The 18,212-nt window shown below is 35.9% G+C and overlaps 1 protein-coding gene across 1 annotated transcript in view; it reads right to left on the bottom strand.

The window, feature by feature from the left end:
• LOC138334656 (uncharacterized) overlaps positions 1-10,254 on the bottom strand; it is a 33,110-nt gene extending 22,856 nt beyond the window's left edge. The window contains exons 1-3 of the mRNA XM_069283294.1: positions 9,753-10,254; positions 6,896-8,141; positions 2,053-6,458 (exon numbers count right to left, since the gene is read on the bottom strand). Of these exons, the coding sequence (XP_069139395.1) occupies positions 2,053-6,458; positions 6,896-8,141; positions 9,753-10,254 (6,154 nt within the window). The remainder of the gene's footprint in view (positions 1-2,052; positions 6,459-6,895; positions 8,142-9,752) is intronic.
• Positions 10,255-18,212: the final 7,958 nt, after the last annotated feature.

The following is an 18,212-nucleotide window of genomic DNA, read 5'->3' as shown; positions in this document are numbered from 1 at the left end:
AAATGCTGCAAATTACATACAAATTGATAGCATTGATAGAGATAAGAGAAAAAGAGTTTTAATTGAAGAAATGGGAATATATATAGTGAATTCTTTTGACATGAAAAATTACGAGATTCAAGTACATGAATTAGCAAATCAATGAGGATTACAATTTTCTTTCAAAAACTGAAAACCCTGGAAACATTCATATATATTTTATAACATTACAAAAGACAATTTGACTCATTAACTGGTCCTAAGAACAATCTTCTTTTGTATTGAATATTACTGTTTGACAATACATAAACATATTACCAGATTCAACAAACAGTAAATGGTTCAGTTAAAAAGATTGTGTAAAATGATTGGAGGTAACCTTGATACATATTAGGAGTATTACTTCCAAAAAATGTTGATTTGTCCATCTGTAATTAGAAATTCATGAAATTCTTTTAAACAACAAAGCAAAAGCTTATCAAAACAGACTGCAAATATGGTGAGTAAGGCTATGACAATGAAATGTGAAAATAATACATGTAAAGTATGTTTTTTTTAAAATTAAGATCAAATATTTTCAACTTTACATTTCATATACCAGTACAAAAGATGTTACAAATTACATTAATTGTTAAATAGAAGCAAGTTGACTTGATTAATCAAAGACCCTAAAATACACATCAAATCAATTATTAAAGAAACAGATTTCTTGGAAAACATATTGCAAATGAAACAAAACAAATTCTTGAATATTATTTTAAGTTCATCAGCATATCATGTGCGACACTTTTATGAACATTTTCGCAGAGCATGAATTTAATTCAACAGTTTTATAGATGCAGCAAATTTCAAATATAATTAAATAAAGCAAACTTAACTTAATCCAGTTAACCTCATTCTCAATATAACAAATTATGCATGCATACAAAAACATTGTTAATGGTAAATTGACGGACAAAATATGGAGGCCACTAATCTTTTCCATGTTATTCTTTTAGGCTTTTATCATAAATTGGGGTAGTTTTGGCGATTGGTATCAAAATGGAAAGTTTAAAATTTTGTGTTTCCTTGTGCTCTGTCAAATTATGCAGCTTTATCAAAATGTCTTTAAATCTCTTTGTAAATAACATATTTTCAGTTTGATGTACTCCTTATTTATTTTATCTAAATTAATACTAAGATACCCTTAGTCAGTATTTTTGATTTTTTCATAGAGAAATTTTGGCGCATTTTATATCCAACAACCAAATTATCCCAATTTACGGTAAATTGAAATGTCTCCCATGTAGATGTTCACTACATAGGTGACAGTACCATAGGGTAAAAATTGGTGGAAACCCATTCTTTGACAAACCACCCAGGTGATGTATTTGTCATACATCTCATTAGTGAGATGTATGTCAATAACATCACCAATATTCAAATGCGGCGGGTTTTACATATTTACAGCGCAATACACCATGTAATGATCAGACCAATATGCTTCCAAGACACAAGTTTGTTTTTCGCAAAAATTTGTAAATATCAAATCCAATTGTGACTTCATTTTAGTAGTTGACTGATTGATACTTTGTTTACACTTGAATGTTGATTCCATAAACGTTATGAAAGTGTTACATCCAGGTTTGGTTAAATCTACATTAAAATCTCCCATGATAACAAGGTTTTTATTTAAATTTACAAGTGGTACCAAGTGGTTTTTCATGATGGTATAAAAGTGTGACATTGGGCAAGCAGGCTTTTTGTAAATAACAACACATTGCACTTCAGAATTACACAGGTTGAATGAAATGTAAGAAAATTCAATGTTTTCTGTGGAATAATCGTCATATTTGCTGACATGTGAAGTGGATTTGACAAATGTAACGAGTCCATGATGAGGTCTAGTCTGCGAGTGTTGTGCATCATTTCTGAACATATTAAACCCTTGTAAGTGAAATGCATCATTTCTATCACTACTACAAAGCCAAGACTCAGCTATTCCAATTACATCAGCTGCATAAACATTGGGGTCGGACTTTATGTCAGGAAAATGTTTGTGAAATGATCTAGCATTGTTGAAAAGAAATTTACCCTGCATCTGAACATCATATAGTGGAGTAAAACACAACTTTAATCCATTGTCATTTAATCTTTGCATCTCTGTGTCAACATCGTTGTCTTTTGAAAGACTTCCTTCATTGAAATCAACGATGTGTAAGTTCTCGAGTGATCTAACTCGAGAGAGTGCTACATAATGAATGTGTGGAATTTTGCGTTTTCTAGTTTGTGACAAACTGACTACAACTTTGTCAAGGGTTGCACCTTGTGCTTTGTGGACGGTTTTTGCAGCAGAAGGTTGAAGTGGAAATTGTATTCTTTCAAATGTTTTTCTGTTATACATAAATGTTCGTTTTGTTTCAAAGATGGGTGTCCACGATTTGTCTATATTATTACCAAATAAATGCTGGTATTGATTTCTTCTTATTGCTCCTATTTTTACTTCACCAAATAATACCCATACAATTGCTGGTCTAACTGGTGACAGTTTGAATTCGATGTGTTTTACCACGCATGTACTGCCATTTGTCAATCCATCAACAACATCAATGCTTACAGAAATATCATATATCATATCTACAGCAATAATCAAATTAGTCTTTAGTTGTCCAGTATTGGCTTGTTTGTCTGGAAGCTTTTCAATCAGGGACTTTTTCACATCTTGTGATAGTTTGGTTTGTGATAGAACATCTGTGTCAGCTTTGACATTTACTTTACTTGTAGCAAGATTTTGCATGAAATGATTGTTAAAATCATCAACAAATTTATTTTCAATAAAAAGATGAGGAGCTGCATGTGGATAATGCATTGAGCTAAATTCAATGTGACGTGACAAAATTAGTTGTTTGTCTTCATTTGTCAACTGATTGTGTCGGAGTCTGTTGAGTAGTTCAGAAAATTCAATGTCATCTTTTTGTCGCATTATTTCAGTTAGCTCAAACATTGTAAAATGCTCTTTCCACAGGTTTTTTGCAAGGCCTTGGCCCGGACATGACAGGTCTTTGAAAATCCAAGAATCTCCAACTGGTGAAAGCTGGTATAAGTCACCAACAGCAATGATGCTGACACCTCCAAAATCTTGTTTAGTACCAGTCAACTGCTGAAGTCTCTCATGGATAAATGCTAGTAACTTGTTTCCAACCATTGATATCTCATCTATGATGATAACAGAAAGATTTCTGTACTTTGTTCTGTAGGTGTTCAACTCATCTGCATACATGTTTTGCTGTGTCTGATACATTTTTTTGTGAAATGCTGATGCTATGGTCATTCCATTGATATTATATGCTGCTTTTCCAGTATATGCACATAACAAAATGCGAACATCATCCGGATTTTCTCCTTCTTCTGAACAAAGAGCTCTATGCAAAGTCTGATAAATAGTTTCAATAACAACCGATTTTCCTGTTCCTGCACCACCAGTTAAAAATGCATACAGTGGTTCATCTTTATGTCGGATCCAGTGACTAACATGATTGTGAAATTCTCTTTGTTTGCAATTTAAAGACTGTAGGAGTTTGTGGTATTGTTGTACAGAGATTCGGACAGGACTCGTTTGCACATCTGAGGTTTTAGCAGGTAAACCAATATCTGGACCTATATCATACTCTTTATGACATTGTGTGTCTGGATCAAAATGTACAAACTGCTCTGAAGGCTGTGGACCTATGTCTGCATCTTCTGCTTCATTATGCTCTGTATTTGGAGCAACTTCATCAAAATCATCAAGTTCACATTCTGCTTGAAGTCTGGCTTGTTCCAGTTCGTCAACAAAGTTTTCATATTTCTTTTGCATAGCATTAATGATGTTAGATTTGCTTCTATAATGCTGTTCGAAAGTTGTGTACCCATTGATTATGTCGGTTCTCTCATTGCGCCATGGCAGGAATAGAAGAATTCTTTTTCGAAAGTACTGTTCAGAGTTAGTTTTCTTGCTGTAACCAACATATCGTATAACTCTTTTGTTCTTTCTTCTTCGAATCTTAATACCGTTCTTTAAGTGAACTAAAACATCTTCCTGTTCAAAGTTTTTTTCTTCAAATGTATCATCTTCATTGTGCTCCAATATTTTATCTGCCCTTGGAAATTCTTCCTTAGGAAATGTTACTTCAAGTTCAGATACTACATCTGCTAAACACCAATTCTCAAGTTGTTTTGGTCTTTTAGTGTACCTGGTAATCATATTATCTGCTTTGATATCAGTTGAATTTTCAGGTAGATTTTCCAAATCTTCTTGACTTTTTAAGAGAAACACCCTTTCATCAGGAGGGGAAGTGTTTATAAAAACGACATCTCTTGTAGCTTGTGTTAGTGGCATTTGCAGAATTAAGTAACTAGCTTCTTGGGCACTGACTTCTACAAAGTTCAAGAACTTATTGCCTATATGCCTGACTTGACGTCTTAGGTCCATATTTCCTTCTACTGCTTCCTGTGAGGCTTTTTCAAGTAAAGCACTTATACCTCTCTGAGACTTACTGATGTAAGATACTATGTAGGTAGCACATGCGTAGGGATCTAAAACAAACTGAATGTCTAGGTTTGCATGCCATGCCTGGAGTATTGCTAGATTGTAGTAATTCACCCTCATTTCAGCAGGGTTTCTCCTGAGAAATATTTTAGGACCTTTCAGTGATGCTCTGATACATTTTATATATTCTGTCTCTTCCATTTGCACTATTGTTTGTAAAAATTCCAGAAAACTTAAACTGCAGCCATCTTTGTATTCATTCATTTTCTTCTGAAGATCTGTGTATTTTTTCCTATATTCTGCAACATCAGTTTCCAGTGGTTCTAGAAGCATAGTTCTTGGTAAAGGAGGTAATGGGAACCCAAATCTACACACTGGTTTACCACCTTTTTTGCAGGTTTTAGAATGTTTATGAACCTGAAGTTGTACTAGTTCTGCCAATTCAGGATTGTCTGTTTGTAAGGAGCAAGTAATATACTTGTCAACATATGCAATGAGGTCTTCTTTATCATCGTCTGGATATCTTGGGGCATTGTCAGTCCATAGAAGCATATGGATGTGTGGTGAGCCTCTGTTTTGGAATTCTACTCTACGAAATGTATCTGTCACATCACCAATAGGGTTATGTTGACTTTTTAAAAAAGAGTTGACAAAAAGTTGAACTCTGTTATCAAAAAATCTTGCACAAGTCACCGGATCTTTTTGAACCAAGTTTGTTTTGAAACTCCAGTCTGCTGTTTTAAGATCATCATCTGATATTTTTTTCCCGTCTAACTGAGCCAAGGTTTTGAGAAGATCTGGCCATCTTGTATCTGCTGATGATAAAGACATGAACCATGTAGGTAAGCCAAGCTGTCTTATCATTGCAAAAACATCTTTCTTTTTTGACGACAGATATGCTGGAGAATTACGTAATGTTCTGAATATGTAATAGCCTTCATTCAGTCTCACGATTTCTTTTGTTGTTGTTGAATCTCTAACCTGGCCTGCAGTCAAAATCTTTCCCTCTGATTGACATCGTCTAAGTGCAAGATTAACCTTGTCGCTGACTTGTTTAGTCTGAATTTTTTTCAGTTTGAAAAATATATTTGGCACAGAATGAGCAGCTCTGCGATCTACACTTCTCAATTCCCATTTTGCAATATCACTGTAATGAACTGGGAGTGGGCGATCCGTGTTTTCTTTGCGTCTTTGACCACAAAATATTGTAGGGAAACACAGATATTCAGCATCTTTATCTTCATATAAACTAAGGGGTCTCTGGTTTTCACCGGGTGCAAAAACATATACTTTGTTAGTATCAGTGTCAGCTTCATCAACAAGTGTATCTGCATTACCTTGAATGCATTCATCATGCGAAACCTCACAAAATTCATCAGCAGTTTCAATTTCTCTATTATCAATCAATTGTGATTTGCCCATATATTCTGAAATAATTTCATCTTGATTACTTTGAATGTCTTCTTTCCATGACGTATTGATAGTTATTCCTGTATTCATATACATCTCGCTGTTTTCCATTAACCATTCCAGTGCATTCATAACTGCATTTGGTCGAACGTTTTCAGTGAAACATGCTGATTTATGAGACAGGCGTTTTTTTAACTTCACAGCAATTGTTACATGTTCATCAATCTGTCTTGGTAATGCATTTACTGTTGGTTGAATATCAACAGGCACGTTGACCACATTTCCCTTAGCTGATAATTGACCTCCCCTAGGCAATTCTCGAATTTGCATAAAAGGTATCCTCTGAGATATCAGTCGTTCTTCAAGGGGATGCAAGTTCAAGACCTCCGGTTTTGTGGGCCATTTCATTCCATTATGTGTAGAAAGTCTTGGAATTTTGTCTTCTTTAAGTGATGATAAACAAGTTCTACACAACCATTCTTCATCATCTTGCGACTTCAATCCTGTACAATAGGCCTTACTCTGTTCACTGATGTTTGTGTTTGAAAGCTTAACAACACTCCTTGGAAACCAAGTGATAACATGTACATAAAAAGACAGGACCTTTAGCTGCATTCTCACGGAAATTTTCAATACATTGATTAATTGTATTTCCAAGGGTCCTTTTCATGGTCAAATCTTTTTCATGGTCACAAAAACCTACTTTCAATCGCTTGACAGCTTTTGTTACTTTGTCCTTCTCCTTTTCATTTATCCGATGCCTTTTTCTGCTTTCTTGCTTAAAAATTCGTTCACTTTCCAACTGCAGTGGATATTGGCGTTTTATTCTCTTAGATTCAATCTCATTGCGACGGAAATCTTTGCCTTGTCTTGCTTTAGTCATACATTTTAATGTGCTTTGCTTAGTTTTCATTTTTATGTCTGGATTTTGCCGGACTGTTTTCTGAGCATTGTACTCTTGTTCACGAAAATCTTTGTCTTGTCTTGCTTTAGTCATACCTTTTTAGTGTGCTTTGCTTAGTTTTCATTTTCAAGTCTGGATTTTTTCGAGCTGCTTTCTGAGCATTGTACTCTTGCTCACAAAAAACCTGGCTTTGTCTAGCTTTTCTTTTGCTTTTTAGTGTGTTTTGCTTAGTTTTCATTTTCAAGTCTGGATTTTTTCGAGCTGCTTTCTGAGCATTGTACTCTTGCTCACAAAAAACCTGGCTTTGTCTAGCTTTTCTTTTGCTTTTTAGTGTGTTTTGCTTAGTTTTCATTTTCAAGTCTGGATTTTTTCGAGCTGCTTTCTGAGCATTGTACTCTTGCTCACAAAAAACCTGGCTTTGTCTAGCTTTTCTTTTGCTTTTTAGTGTGTTTTGCTTAGTTTTCATTTTCAAGTCTGGATTTTGCCGAGCTGCTTTCTGATTATTGTACTCTTGCTGACAAAATTCTTTCCTTTGTCTTGCTTTAGCCATACTTTTTAATGTGCTTTGTTTATGTTTTGCTTTTACATCTGAATTTTGTCGTGCTTTGTATTTGGCTTGAAGTTCTTGAAGGTATTTTTCTTTTGATTCTCTTGATTTTTTCATACTTTGTTTTGTATATTTTCTATCGGTAGCTTTGAATTCTCGACTTTCTCTGCGTTTCTTCATGTAATTCTTCATGTATTGTTTTTTATCAAACTTTGGACCCAATTCCATCTCAGCATGAAACTTCTTTTTCTTCATGGTATCTTGGTATTCAAAGTATTTGTCCAAAAGACTCTGCTGTTGATATTTGTTACTGTCGAGGAACATCTCATCTTGTAGAATAACGGGAGAATTTGTGTCTTCCTTTTTCTGAATCAAGCTGTCATCTTTCTCCAATTGATGATATATTGCATAAACAGCAGTTACCTCAAACATGTCATGTGGGGAATAGTTCATAGAGATGGCTAAGTTCATGCAGTGTTCATATACTTCTTGAATATATTTCCAATACCTAAGAAAACTGCTTCCAGATGGGACTTGCAAACCATGTCTATTTCTTGAATGTGAATCAAACACAAAGTATCCTGCAGTTTGTTTAATAACAATGAATGTGTTCCCTTTAAAGGTGATAAAAGCTCCATGGATTTCATTTTGATCTAAAGCCAATTGTAATGCTTCATACATAGTAACAAACTGATACTGGTCCAAATCTTGGACATTACCCAAAGTGCCAGATAAAGATTCTTGAAAATGAACTTCAAACATCTTTTCATTGTATTCAACAAGTCTTGGAATATCTGGTATAGATAGGTAATCATAAGTCATTGTAGAACTTCTCCTTATATATCCATACATTTCATCTCCTTTAATAAGAGCTTGGTCTAAATCAAAAGGTGTCCATAGACATAAGTTTTTCTCTCTACTATACAGAAGAGCAGATAAGCTGTTGAGAACACACTGTTTCCCTGCATTTTCAGAAAAAGATGGATGACCTTGATGAAAATTTCCTTGCACAGGTTCATGATTTTGCAAATTTATGTTGGGTAATGATTTTCCCTCAAAACATTCAGCAATGTCTTCCTTTTCAGTATTCAATATGTTGCTTTCAACAGGAATGACAGCTTCTTGAACTGATAGAACCAAATCATAATGTGCTTGATTGCGATGTATTAAATATATAGCTTCTTTTTCAACTTCAGCACTGTTTTGAACCTGTTTTGCAGAGAATAAGTGCCATGAACCTACTTCATCATATATATAAATATTCGTTTGCAGTAAATCTGCAGCAGCCAATATCTCTATCTCAGTAGCCCACGTACCCGATTCTAGCATGCGATTCCTTGAAATGTAATCTGATACAGATATTTCTTCTACCCTTAAAAAACTGTGATAATATTTCTCTTGATTCAAAATATGATTTACAACTGCTTTGCGAACATTTTTGTGATAACATTCCTTTTCTGATAGAGCACATGACACTGCCCTAAAAAAACAATTTCCATCTGCCAAAATACTTTTTACTTCAACTGGTTTACCCAATTTCTTAACAGCTGTACAATTTGAAGGAATATCCTCCACAATACCCAATTTGGACATCAACTTAAGTTTTGTACACGATGATAACGGATGGAAATTATATACCGTGGGTTCACATTCTTTCACAAAAATAACATCTGCATCATTAGTGCTACAACAAATTTCAGATGTTGATACCTTGTGGCAAATTTCAAAACTGGGAACTTGTTTAGTTGACTGATGATTCGATAGGTCATCAATTCTTTTGAACAGTGGTTCTTCCATTTCATGTGATAATTTAATTGGCACTTTACAAGCGGTCTTCGTGTTTACATTTTTAGGAGAGTGTGTTTTGTTATTTGTAGTTATCTCCATTTTTGTTGTGCTTGGCTGACTTTTAAGATCTGTACTTTTATTGTGAATGCTTTTGCTTTTTTCTGCTGACAAAAAATAGTCCTTTTTTCCCTCTTTTTTTCCTCTATACCCAGATTGTTTCATTTTCTTTCTAAAACATTTTATCTTTGAAAGATTAATATCAACTGAACCTTCATTTTTGTTTTTGCTTGTAACCACCATGAAATTCTTTTTGGGTTTGATTTTCCTTTGTAGTTTGGTCTTTTCAAATTTGTGTTTGTTTTTTCCATATTCATTGTATTTTGATGGAAGTGTGCTCGTTTCTTTTTCACTTACTATATTTAGATTTTTTTTGCGAGCAGTTTTCCTATCTGCTTTGGCAGTTAACAGCATTATATTGTAGCGTGGTTTTCTTCCCCGTTTCTTTTTTGGTGTTTTTCTCAGTTTTTGAGGTGACCAAACATTGGTACTTTTTGATTTTCTATCTGCCTTTGCAGTTATAAGCATAATATTGTATCTTGGACTATTTTTATGTTTACCAATTGGTTTACTTTTCGTCTTTGGTTTCTTCACATCACTTTCTGGGTTATTAATCTGTACTTGATCAGGTTGAGAAATGTTGTTTGTGGATATGCTTTCAGGACCATTGTAATGCAGTTTTTTGCAGCTGGATTCATTGCAACATTGTTGTAAACCAGATGTCAATGAAGCAAGTTCTAATGTAACAGATTCTGATTCACCACATTCATTGCCAGATTCATTGCCAAAGTAATTGCCAGATTCATTGCCAAAGTAATTGCCAGATTTAATGGTTTTCCTGATTTTAAGGAGGACAGGCTCCTCACAGTCATTTGTGATGTTTTTACCGAGGCCAATCTCCTCAGTCTCGTCATTCGTAATGTCATTTGTGATGTTTTTAGCGAGGCCAATCTCCTCAGTCAAATCATCTGAAGTGACAGTTACATCTGTCTGTTTCTTCTTGTAGGCCTCCCACCTCTGCCTACGGGCCAAGGACAGCTTCTGATTCTTCCGTCGAGGCATCTTCTACAACATATCAACAAAAGTTGTTAAAATTGCTGTCTTCCTTTCTTTCTGTTAATATGATACAATTGGCAGGAGTTGTATATAGACAAGACATGTACATTTCAGTGGCGTAGGAAGATGAAATGTAATTGGGGGGTGGGGGAGGGGGCGCAAAGGTCCTCAATATTTCGTAACCCCCCCCCACTTCGAGTACACTGCACCTACAGGTGATACTTGATATACTTTTTTTCCATATATCATTATCCTTGTACCCATCTAGATCTATTGACAGTGGCGTCGTTAACAGGAAATTAATGAATGCGCAAATTAGCGTGCCAGTTTGGGGGTTCCGGGGTATCCCTTGGAAAAAATATTACGATTAAGAATGACTGAGGTGAGTTTTACTATGTATTTTGATGATTTTGCGAGCACCGAAGACGCGAAATTTTGGTGTTTGTGGATCGGGGGTTTTCCTCGGTAAAAAATTGTACGATTTAGAATGGCAGAGATGAGTTTTACGATGCATTTTGTTGAATTTGCGAGCGCTTAAGGCGCGTGATTTTGGTGTTTGGCAGGTCCGGAGGTCTCCCCAGAGAAAAATTTTTACGATTTAGAATAGCTGAGATGAGTTTTACGTTGTATTTTGTTGAATTTGTGAGCGCCTTGAGATTTTTGTGTTTTGGGGGTCGGGGGTCTCCCATGGGAAAAAAAATTACGATTTAGAATGGCTGAGATGAATTTTACAATGTATTTTGATGATTTTAAAGCGTTCTTAACACAGTAATTTTTAGATTTAAAGTTACCGTACCTGCATTTAGACATGATAATTGTGAGTGTTGTTTATGCAACCCACCTCAGTCTGAACATACCGGATACACACCATCGGCATATTGTTGTGTAACTCAAAATAATAATGAATTGTCAATTGTCAAAATAACAAACAAGATGGCTGCTTGCAATTGTCTACCATATTTTTTTTTTGCAATCCATCCCAAAATACAATATGTAAAAATACAGACCAGGAAAAACCTTTACATAATATTTGAAGAATAGCCCTTCAACACTTTCGGAAATTCAGTTGTAACAAGAATATCCAGGAGGAACTGTGAAATAAAATCATAACCTTCATATCAGACTAAAATTGAATTACCAAAATCTAAAATGGTTGTCTGTTAGCTAGATTTTTTCTGATTGGTCCCAAAATAAAATAGCGACCAGGAGATCTGGTGGTGACAATCTTCAATTGTCAAAATCCAAGATGGCTGCCTGTCCGCCATGTTGTTATCAGGTAGGTCCCAAAATACCGTAACCCGGTCAACCATGATTCTTCGAAAGATTCTTCTTTCTATTCGATGAATGTAATTTGAGCATAACTTGAATTCTTCTGATTTTACATAATTTCTTTCAATTTTATTTTTGATATAAACACTCATAATAATTTGATTGCGTAATCCAGATATCTGTAGGCAGGACCTTGGAAAAACTTAAAATGTAATTGTCTATAGCACAACTAATCATCTAAAATTTACTTATTTGATTACGCAATAAGTATTGTAACCTCATCGATATAATTATTATGATGTTTAACTTGTTTTTAAGAAAGTTTATAAGTGGGCCTTTAAATCAAAAATTGACTTCAGTCATAATTTTTCATATAAATTAAAGAGGGAGAAAAACTCAAGTTTCCAGGTCATATTCGGGATCAGAATCTTTTACTTGTCCGATGGACAAGCGTGCTGTTAACATTTCACTTGTCAGACGAATCAATCCACTTATTTTGGCAAGCGCATGTGTCTATTTCCACAACTCTGAAATCAGTACCCGTTCATACAAATTTTAGAGGTATTCGACAGATTTGAATGGATATTTTACTTGTGCACTCGTATTATTTTAAGTGAACCACTCCGACTGACCACTGTCGTTTCCATATTTCAAAGCAAGAAGAGACTACATAATAATGATGTGAACAACACATTTATAGCTAGATGTATGTGCTGCAAACTGTGTATACGTTTAGCGTAATAAAAAAAAAAAATACAAAAAAAAAAAGAAAGTCCAATGGTTTTGTTAAATTTATTACAAACACAGAAATTGTATTTATATTTGTCAAAACACATGGTCGCGATTGAAAATTCAAATAATAGGGATTAAATCAATGTGCGATATTTTAGGAGACTAAAGGAGTCATGATATATATACTATACTGGCTGGCGACACCTCACAAGTAATTTCAGTGAAAATAGGGCATCATCCAGTTGACCATTCACATTTCTCAATATCAGGAGGCAAATCACAATTTCTCAGAAATCTGAAGAGTCAAAACATATGACAAATAGACTCAAGATCTGCATGTAAATATGATTTTGGAGAGTCAAAAACATATCCGCAACGACAAGGGCCTACTGAATGCCATGAAATATTACAATGTTTAAAACAACTTTATCAGTTTTCAGTTCACAGAATCCACCATTTGCGTAACAAAATTATCCCTCAAATACAGGACTGTTACTCAAATGCAGGACTATGCATCTACGCACGGGAGTGTCCCAAACCTGCTGAAAATCGGCATTTGAAAAGTATAAATAATATGAAGCATTGAAAGAATTATGATTGAATTCCTTACCCTAGATGTGGTATATATTCAACAGAAAATACTGATTCTTGTACCTTGCATCGATGCGCCGCCAACCTAGTACAGTAGTTATATAGGCCTAGCCTAACACCACGTGTCAAGATCAGTCAACAGAGAAAAATAGTATACTAGTACTATTACTATATAGCAATAAATAGTTCCATAGTATAATAAAGATTATAATTTAACTAAACAGACTTTCAAATAACGGGCAAATCGTCACAAATCTTTGAATTTCTTCCTTGTAAATTTTACACTGTGTCCATCTTACCTTACTGTCTCTGGAATTATGGGAAGGCAGCACTTCCGGTATTTAATTATCTCCCTTGCACTGGATTTCAACATGCTGGTTCAAATCCTTCTAGGGGAAAGTAATTTTTTTTCCATTTTTTATTACCGATATTATTTTCTTTTCCCATAGCTAGCATTATCAAATGCAAACACCATTACAAACTGTAATATCTCAAGGCAATCATATAAGCTGTATATCATATTTTTTACATAACTTACCTACAGGATATTACTATTTGTAAGCGATTACAAGTTTTTATGTGTTGTAAATATTTCTATTTACAAATTAGACAATGATTGGAATAAATTTAATAGCTTAATCAATTTGTAACCCTGGTTCAATAATTTAAAAAAAGGAATTTTATCAACCAGTAAACCATGATTAAAAAATTATATACAAATGTAATATCAGCTGTATCTTCTGAGACCATTCTTACCATAACTCTCTCTTTTTTCCTCTTTTTTTCTCTCTACCCCCTTTATCTATCCATTATACAAACCCTTTCTCTTGCTTTCTCTCTTCTTTCTCCTCTTCTTTGAGGAAAACAACAACACAGTATTTTTGTTTATAAAAAGTAACTTAACAAGTATGATGTCTCATCACTTAACCTCATAATAACATCAATGTATAACATCAATATATGTCAGGTTATATTGTATACTAGACTGACTACGAAAGAATATAATATGACTGAAGGCAAGGCCTTAAAGGGCACAGCCAGATGCTTCAGTAACCATTAATTATGCAAAGTTAAAAAGTTCAATTTTATGGAAATAACGGAGGCAAATTTTCTGTTTATTTTTTATTCATATATCTCACTCTATCCTTGTCCCAAAACCCCCATTTGAGAAGGAAATTCACATAAGAGAAAGAAGAAATTTTTATTTCCGTAACAGATATTCCGTTTTGGGTCGACTGATTATATTGGAAGGTGGTCTATCACTTGAACGATTGCAAATAAAGAGCAATTGCACTGAGCTTCTACCGGACGAAGATTACATTCGTCGGATCATAAAAGCGATTGAACCACTTGATTATATATTGAGCTGACTTCAAAGCATCGCATTCACGCTGATGGGATTTTTTACAGTGGGTAAAAAAATGGCGGCCGCAAACTGAAGCTGTCAGTGTGTACGATTGAATTTTGAAGATTGTGTTTTTTCTTATATTTTCATGTATGCGTTACCTTAGAAGTGTTACGCACTTCGTGCCCTTCGTGCCAAATATGTATGTATCCAGATTATTCATATTTGTTGCAAGAGAATTATTATGCTGATATATTAGAGAGAAAAAAAAAGAAAAAATTTCATAAATATGATGTCTACCAATAGTAATGCAAATCCAAAATTAAAGATGAATGGGTGATATGAATAAATTATTAGAAGCACAAACCAGGGAGATTGAAATAGGTGATAAAAGAATGATGAAGGAGGAGTAGGATTTTAAAGCTTAAATTACGAAAATGTGGCCTTTTGCGGCCCATCCCTCAGTCCCTAGGGGTTGGACCAGGCTCATTTATATGAAATATGAATGTCCTTCCCAAATAATGTTTCACACCAAATATGGATGAAATTCATCCAAGAATGAAGGAGGAATAGGATTTTAAAGCTTAAAATAAGAAAATTTGCCCTTTTGGGGCCCCACCCCTCAGCCCCTAGGGGTCGGACCAGGCTCATTTATATAAAATATGATTGTCCTTCCCCAATGATGTTTCAAACGAAATATGGATGAAATCCATCCAAGGATGAAGGAAGAGTAGGATTTTAAAGCTTAAATTAAGAAAATTTGCCCTTTTGGGGCCCCGCCCCTCCGCCCCTAGGGGTCAGACCAGGCTCATTTATATAAAATATGATTGTCCTTCCCTAATAATGTTTCAAACCTAATATGGATGAAATCCATCCAAGGATAAAGGAGGAGTAGGATTTTAAAGCTAAAATTAAGAAAATTTGCCCTTTTGGGGCCCAGTCCCTCTGACCCTAGGGGTCGGACCAGGCTCATTTATATAAAATATGATTGTCCTTCCCTAATGAAGTTTCACACCAAATATGGATGAAATCAACCCAAGGATGAAGGAGGAGTAGGATTTTAAAGCTTAAAATAAGAAAATTTGCCCTTTTGGGACCCCACCCCTCAGCCCCTAGGGGTCGGACCAGGCTCATTTATATAAAATATGATTGTCCTTCCCCAATGATGTTTCAAACCAAATATGGATGAAATCCATCCAAGGATTAAGGAGGAGTAGGCTTTTGTATAAATAGTCTTACGCACGACGCACGGCGGACGGCGGACGGCGGACGGCGCACGGCGCACGACGACGGACGAAACACGATGACAATAGGTCATCCTGACCTTCGGTCAGATGACCTAAAAATATGATTGTCCTTCCCCAATGATGTTTCACACCAAATATGGATGAAATCCATCCAAGGATGAAGGAGGAGTAGGATTTTAAAGCTAAAATTAAGAAAATTTGCCCTTTTGGGGCCCCACCCCTCAGCCCCTAGGGGTCGGACCAGGCTCATTTATATAAAATATGACTGTCCTTTACTAATGATGTTTCACACAAAATATGGATGAAATCAACCCAAGCATGAAGGAGGAGTAGCGTTTTAAAGGAAAAACAAGAGGCCCAAGGGCCTTAACGGTCATCTGACTTCCTTGGCAATAGTCTATAGGAAATTAATTAGATATGGTGTCATGGTAGCCATCTTGGATTTATATGGGACCAACCAGAGATGTAACAACACTTTGTCAAGATCATATTAAGATCATTCCAGGCAAGTTTCAGGCAAATCATACCATTAGTAACATCGTCAGAGAAGTTCAAAATGTGTCATCCAACGATGAAGGAGGAGTAGGATTTTAAAGCTAAAATTAACCCTTTTGGGGCCCCACCCCTCAGCCCCTAGGGGTCGGACCAGGCTCATTTATATAAAATATGATTGTCCTTCCCCAATGATGTTTCAAACCAAATATGGATGAAATCAACCCAAGGATGAAGGAGGAGTAGGATTTTAAAGCTTAAAATAAGAAAATTTGCTCTTTTGGGGCCCCACTTCTCAGCCCCTAGGGGTCGGACCAAGCTCATTTATATAAAATAGGATTGTCCTTCCCCAATGATGTTTCAAACCAAATATGGATGAAATCAACCCAAGGATGAAGGAGGAGTAGGATTTTAAAGCTTAAAATAAGAAAATTTGCCCTTTTGGGGCCCTACCCCTCAGCCCCTAGGGGTCGGACCAGGCTCGTTTATATAAAATATGACTGTCCTTCCCCAATGATGTTTCAAACCAAATATGGATGAAATCAACCCAAGGATGAAGGAGGAGTAGGATTTTAAAGATTAAAATAAGAAAATTTGCTCTTTTGGGGCCCCACTTCTCAGCCCCTAGGGGTCGGACCAAGCTCATTTATATAAAATATGATTGTCCTTCCCCAATGATGTTTCAAACCAAATATGGATGAAATCAACCCAAGGATGAAGGAGGAGTAGGATTTTAAAGCTTAAAATAAGAAAATTTGCTCTTTTGGGGCCCCACTTCTCAGCCCCTAGGGGTCCGGACCAAGCTCATTTATATAAAATATGATGATGTCCTTCCCCAATGATGTTTCACACCAAATATGAATGAAATCCGCGTAGTGGGTTAAGGGGGAGTAGCGTTTTAAAGGAAAAAGTTAACGCACGACGGACGGCGGACGGCGGACGACGGACAACGACGGACGAATCACGATGACTATAGGTCATCCTGACCCTTCGGGTCAGATGACCTAATAAGAAAATTTGCCCTTTTGGGGCCCCACCCCTCAGCCCCTAGGGGTCGGACCAAGCTCATTTATATAAAATAATAATTGTCGTTTCTTAATGATGTTTCACACCAAAATATGGATGTAATCCGCCCAAGGGTTAAGGAGGAGTAGGCTTTTGTATAAATAGTCTTACGCACGATGCACGGCGCACGGCGGACAGCGCACGACGACGGACGATACACATTGACAATAGGTCATCCTGACCGTCGGTCAGATGACCTAAAAACAGGAAGTTGGCCCAGTGGCCATCTTGGAATACCAAAATCTTTACCAAAATGTTTGCATGTTGTTCGCCATCCCTTAAAACCTCTACAGACTAATTTTTGTTGAGATCAGAGACTGAAATCTGAAAACAGGACGTGGGCTCGCAGCCATCTTGAAATACTAAAATCTTTATGAAAATATTTACATGTTGTTTGCCATCCCTTTAAACCTCTAGACTAATTTTTTTGAGATCAGAGACTGAAACCTGAAAACAGGAAGTGGGCTAGCGGCCATCTTGGAATACCAAAATCTTTATAAAAATGTTTGTATGTTGTTGCCATCCCTTAAAACCCCTATAGACCAATTTTCATTGAGATAAGATACTGAAGACTGAAAACAGGAAGTGGGCCAGTGGCCATCTTGGAATACTAAAATCTTTATATAAAATATGATTGTCCTTCCCTAAATCTTTATATAAAATATGATTGTCCTTCCCTAATGATGTTTTACACCAAATATGGATGAAATCCTCTCAAGAGTTGAGGAGGAGTAAGATTTTAAAGCTAAAATTAAGAAAATTTGCCCTTTTGGGGCCCCACCCCTCAGCCCCTAGGGGTCCGACCAGGCTCATTTATATAAAATATGATTGTCTTTCCCAAATGATATTTCATACCAAATATGGATGAAATCCATCTAAGGATGAAGGAGGAGTAGGATTTTAAAGCTTAAAATAAGAAAATTTGCCCTTTTGGGGCCCTACCCCTCAGCCCCTAGGGGTCGGACCAGGCTCATTTATATAAAATATGATTGTCCTTCCCCAATGATGTTTCAAACCAAATATGGATGAAATCCATCCAAGGATGAAGGAGGAGTAGGATTTTAAAGCTAAAATTAAGAAAATTTGCCCTTTTGGGGCCCCACCCCTCAGCCCCTAGGGGTCGGACCAGGCTCGTTTATATAAAATATGCCTTTAAACCTCTAGACTAATTTTTTTGAGATCAGAGACTGAAACCTGAAAACAGGAAGTGGGCTAGCGGCCAT

This window comes from Argopecten irradians, chromosome 11 (assembly GCF_041381155.1).
Source record: "Argopecten irradians isolate NY chromosome 11, Ai_NY, whole genome shotgun sequence".
In the NCBI taxonomy this organism is placed as follows: Eukaryota; Metazoa; Mollusca; class Bivalvia; order Pectinida; family Pectinidae; genus Argopecten; species Argopecten irradians.
The sequence above is the reverse complement of the archived record's forward strand: the minus strand, read 5'-3'. Positions and strand labels throughout refer to the sequence as shown.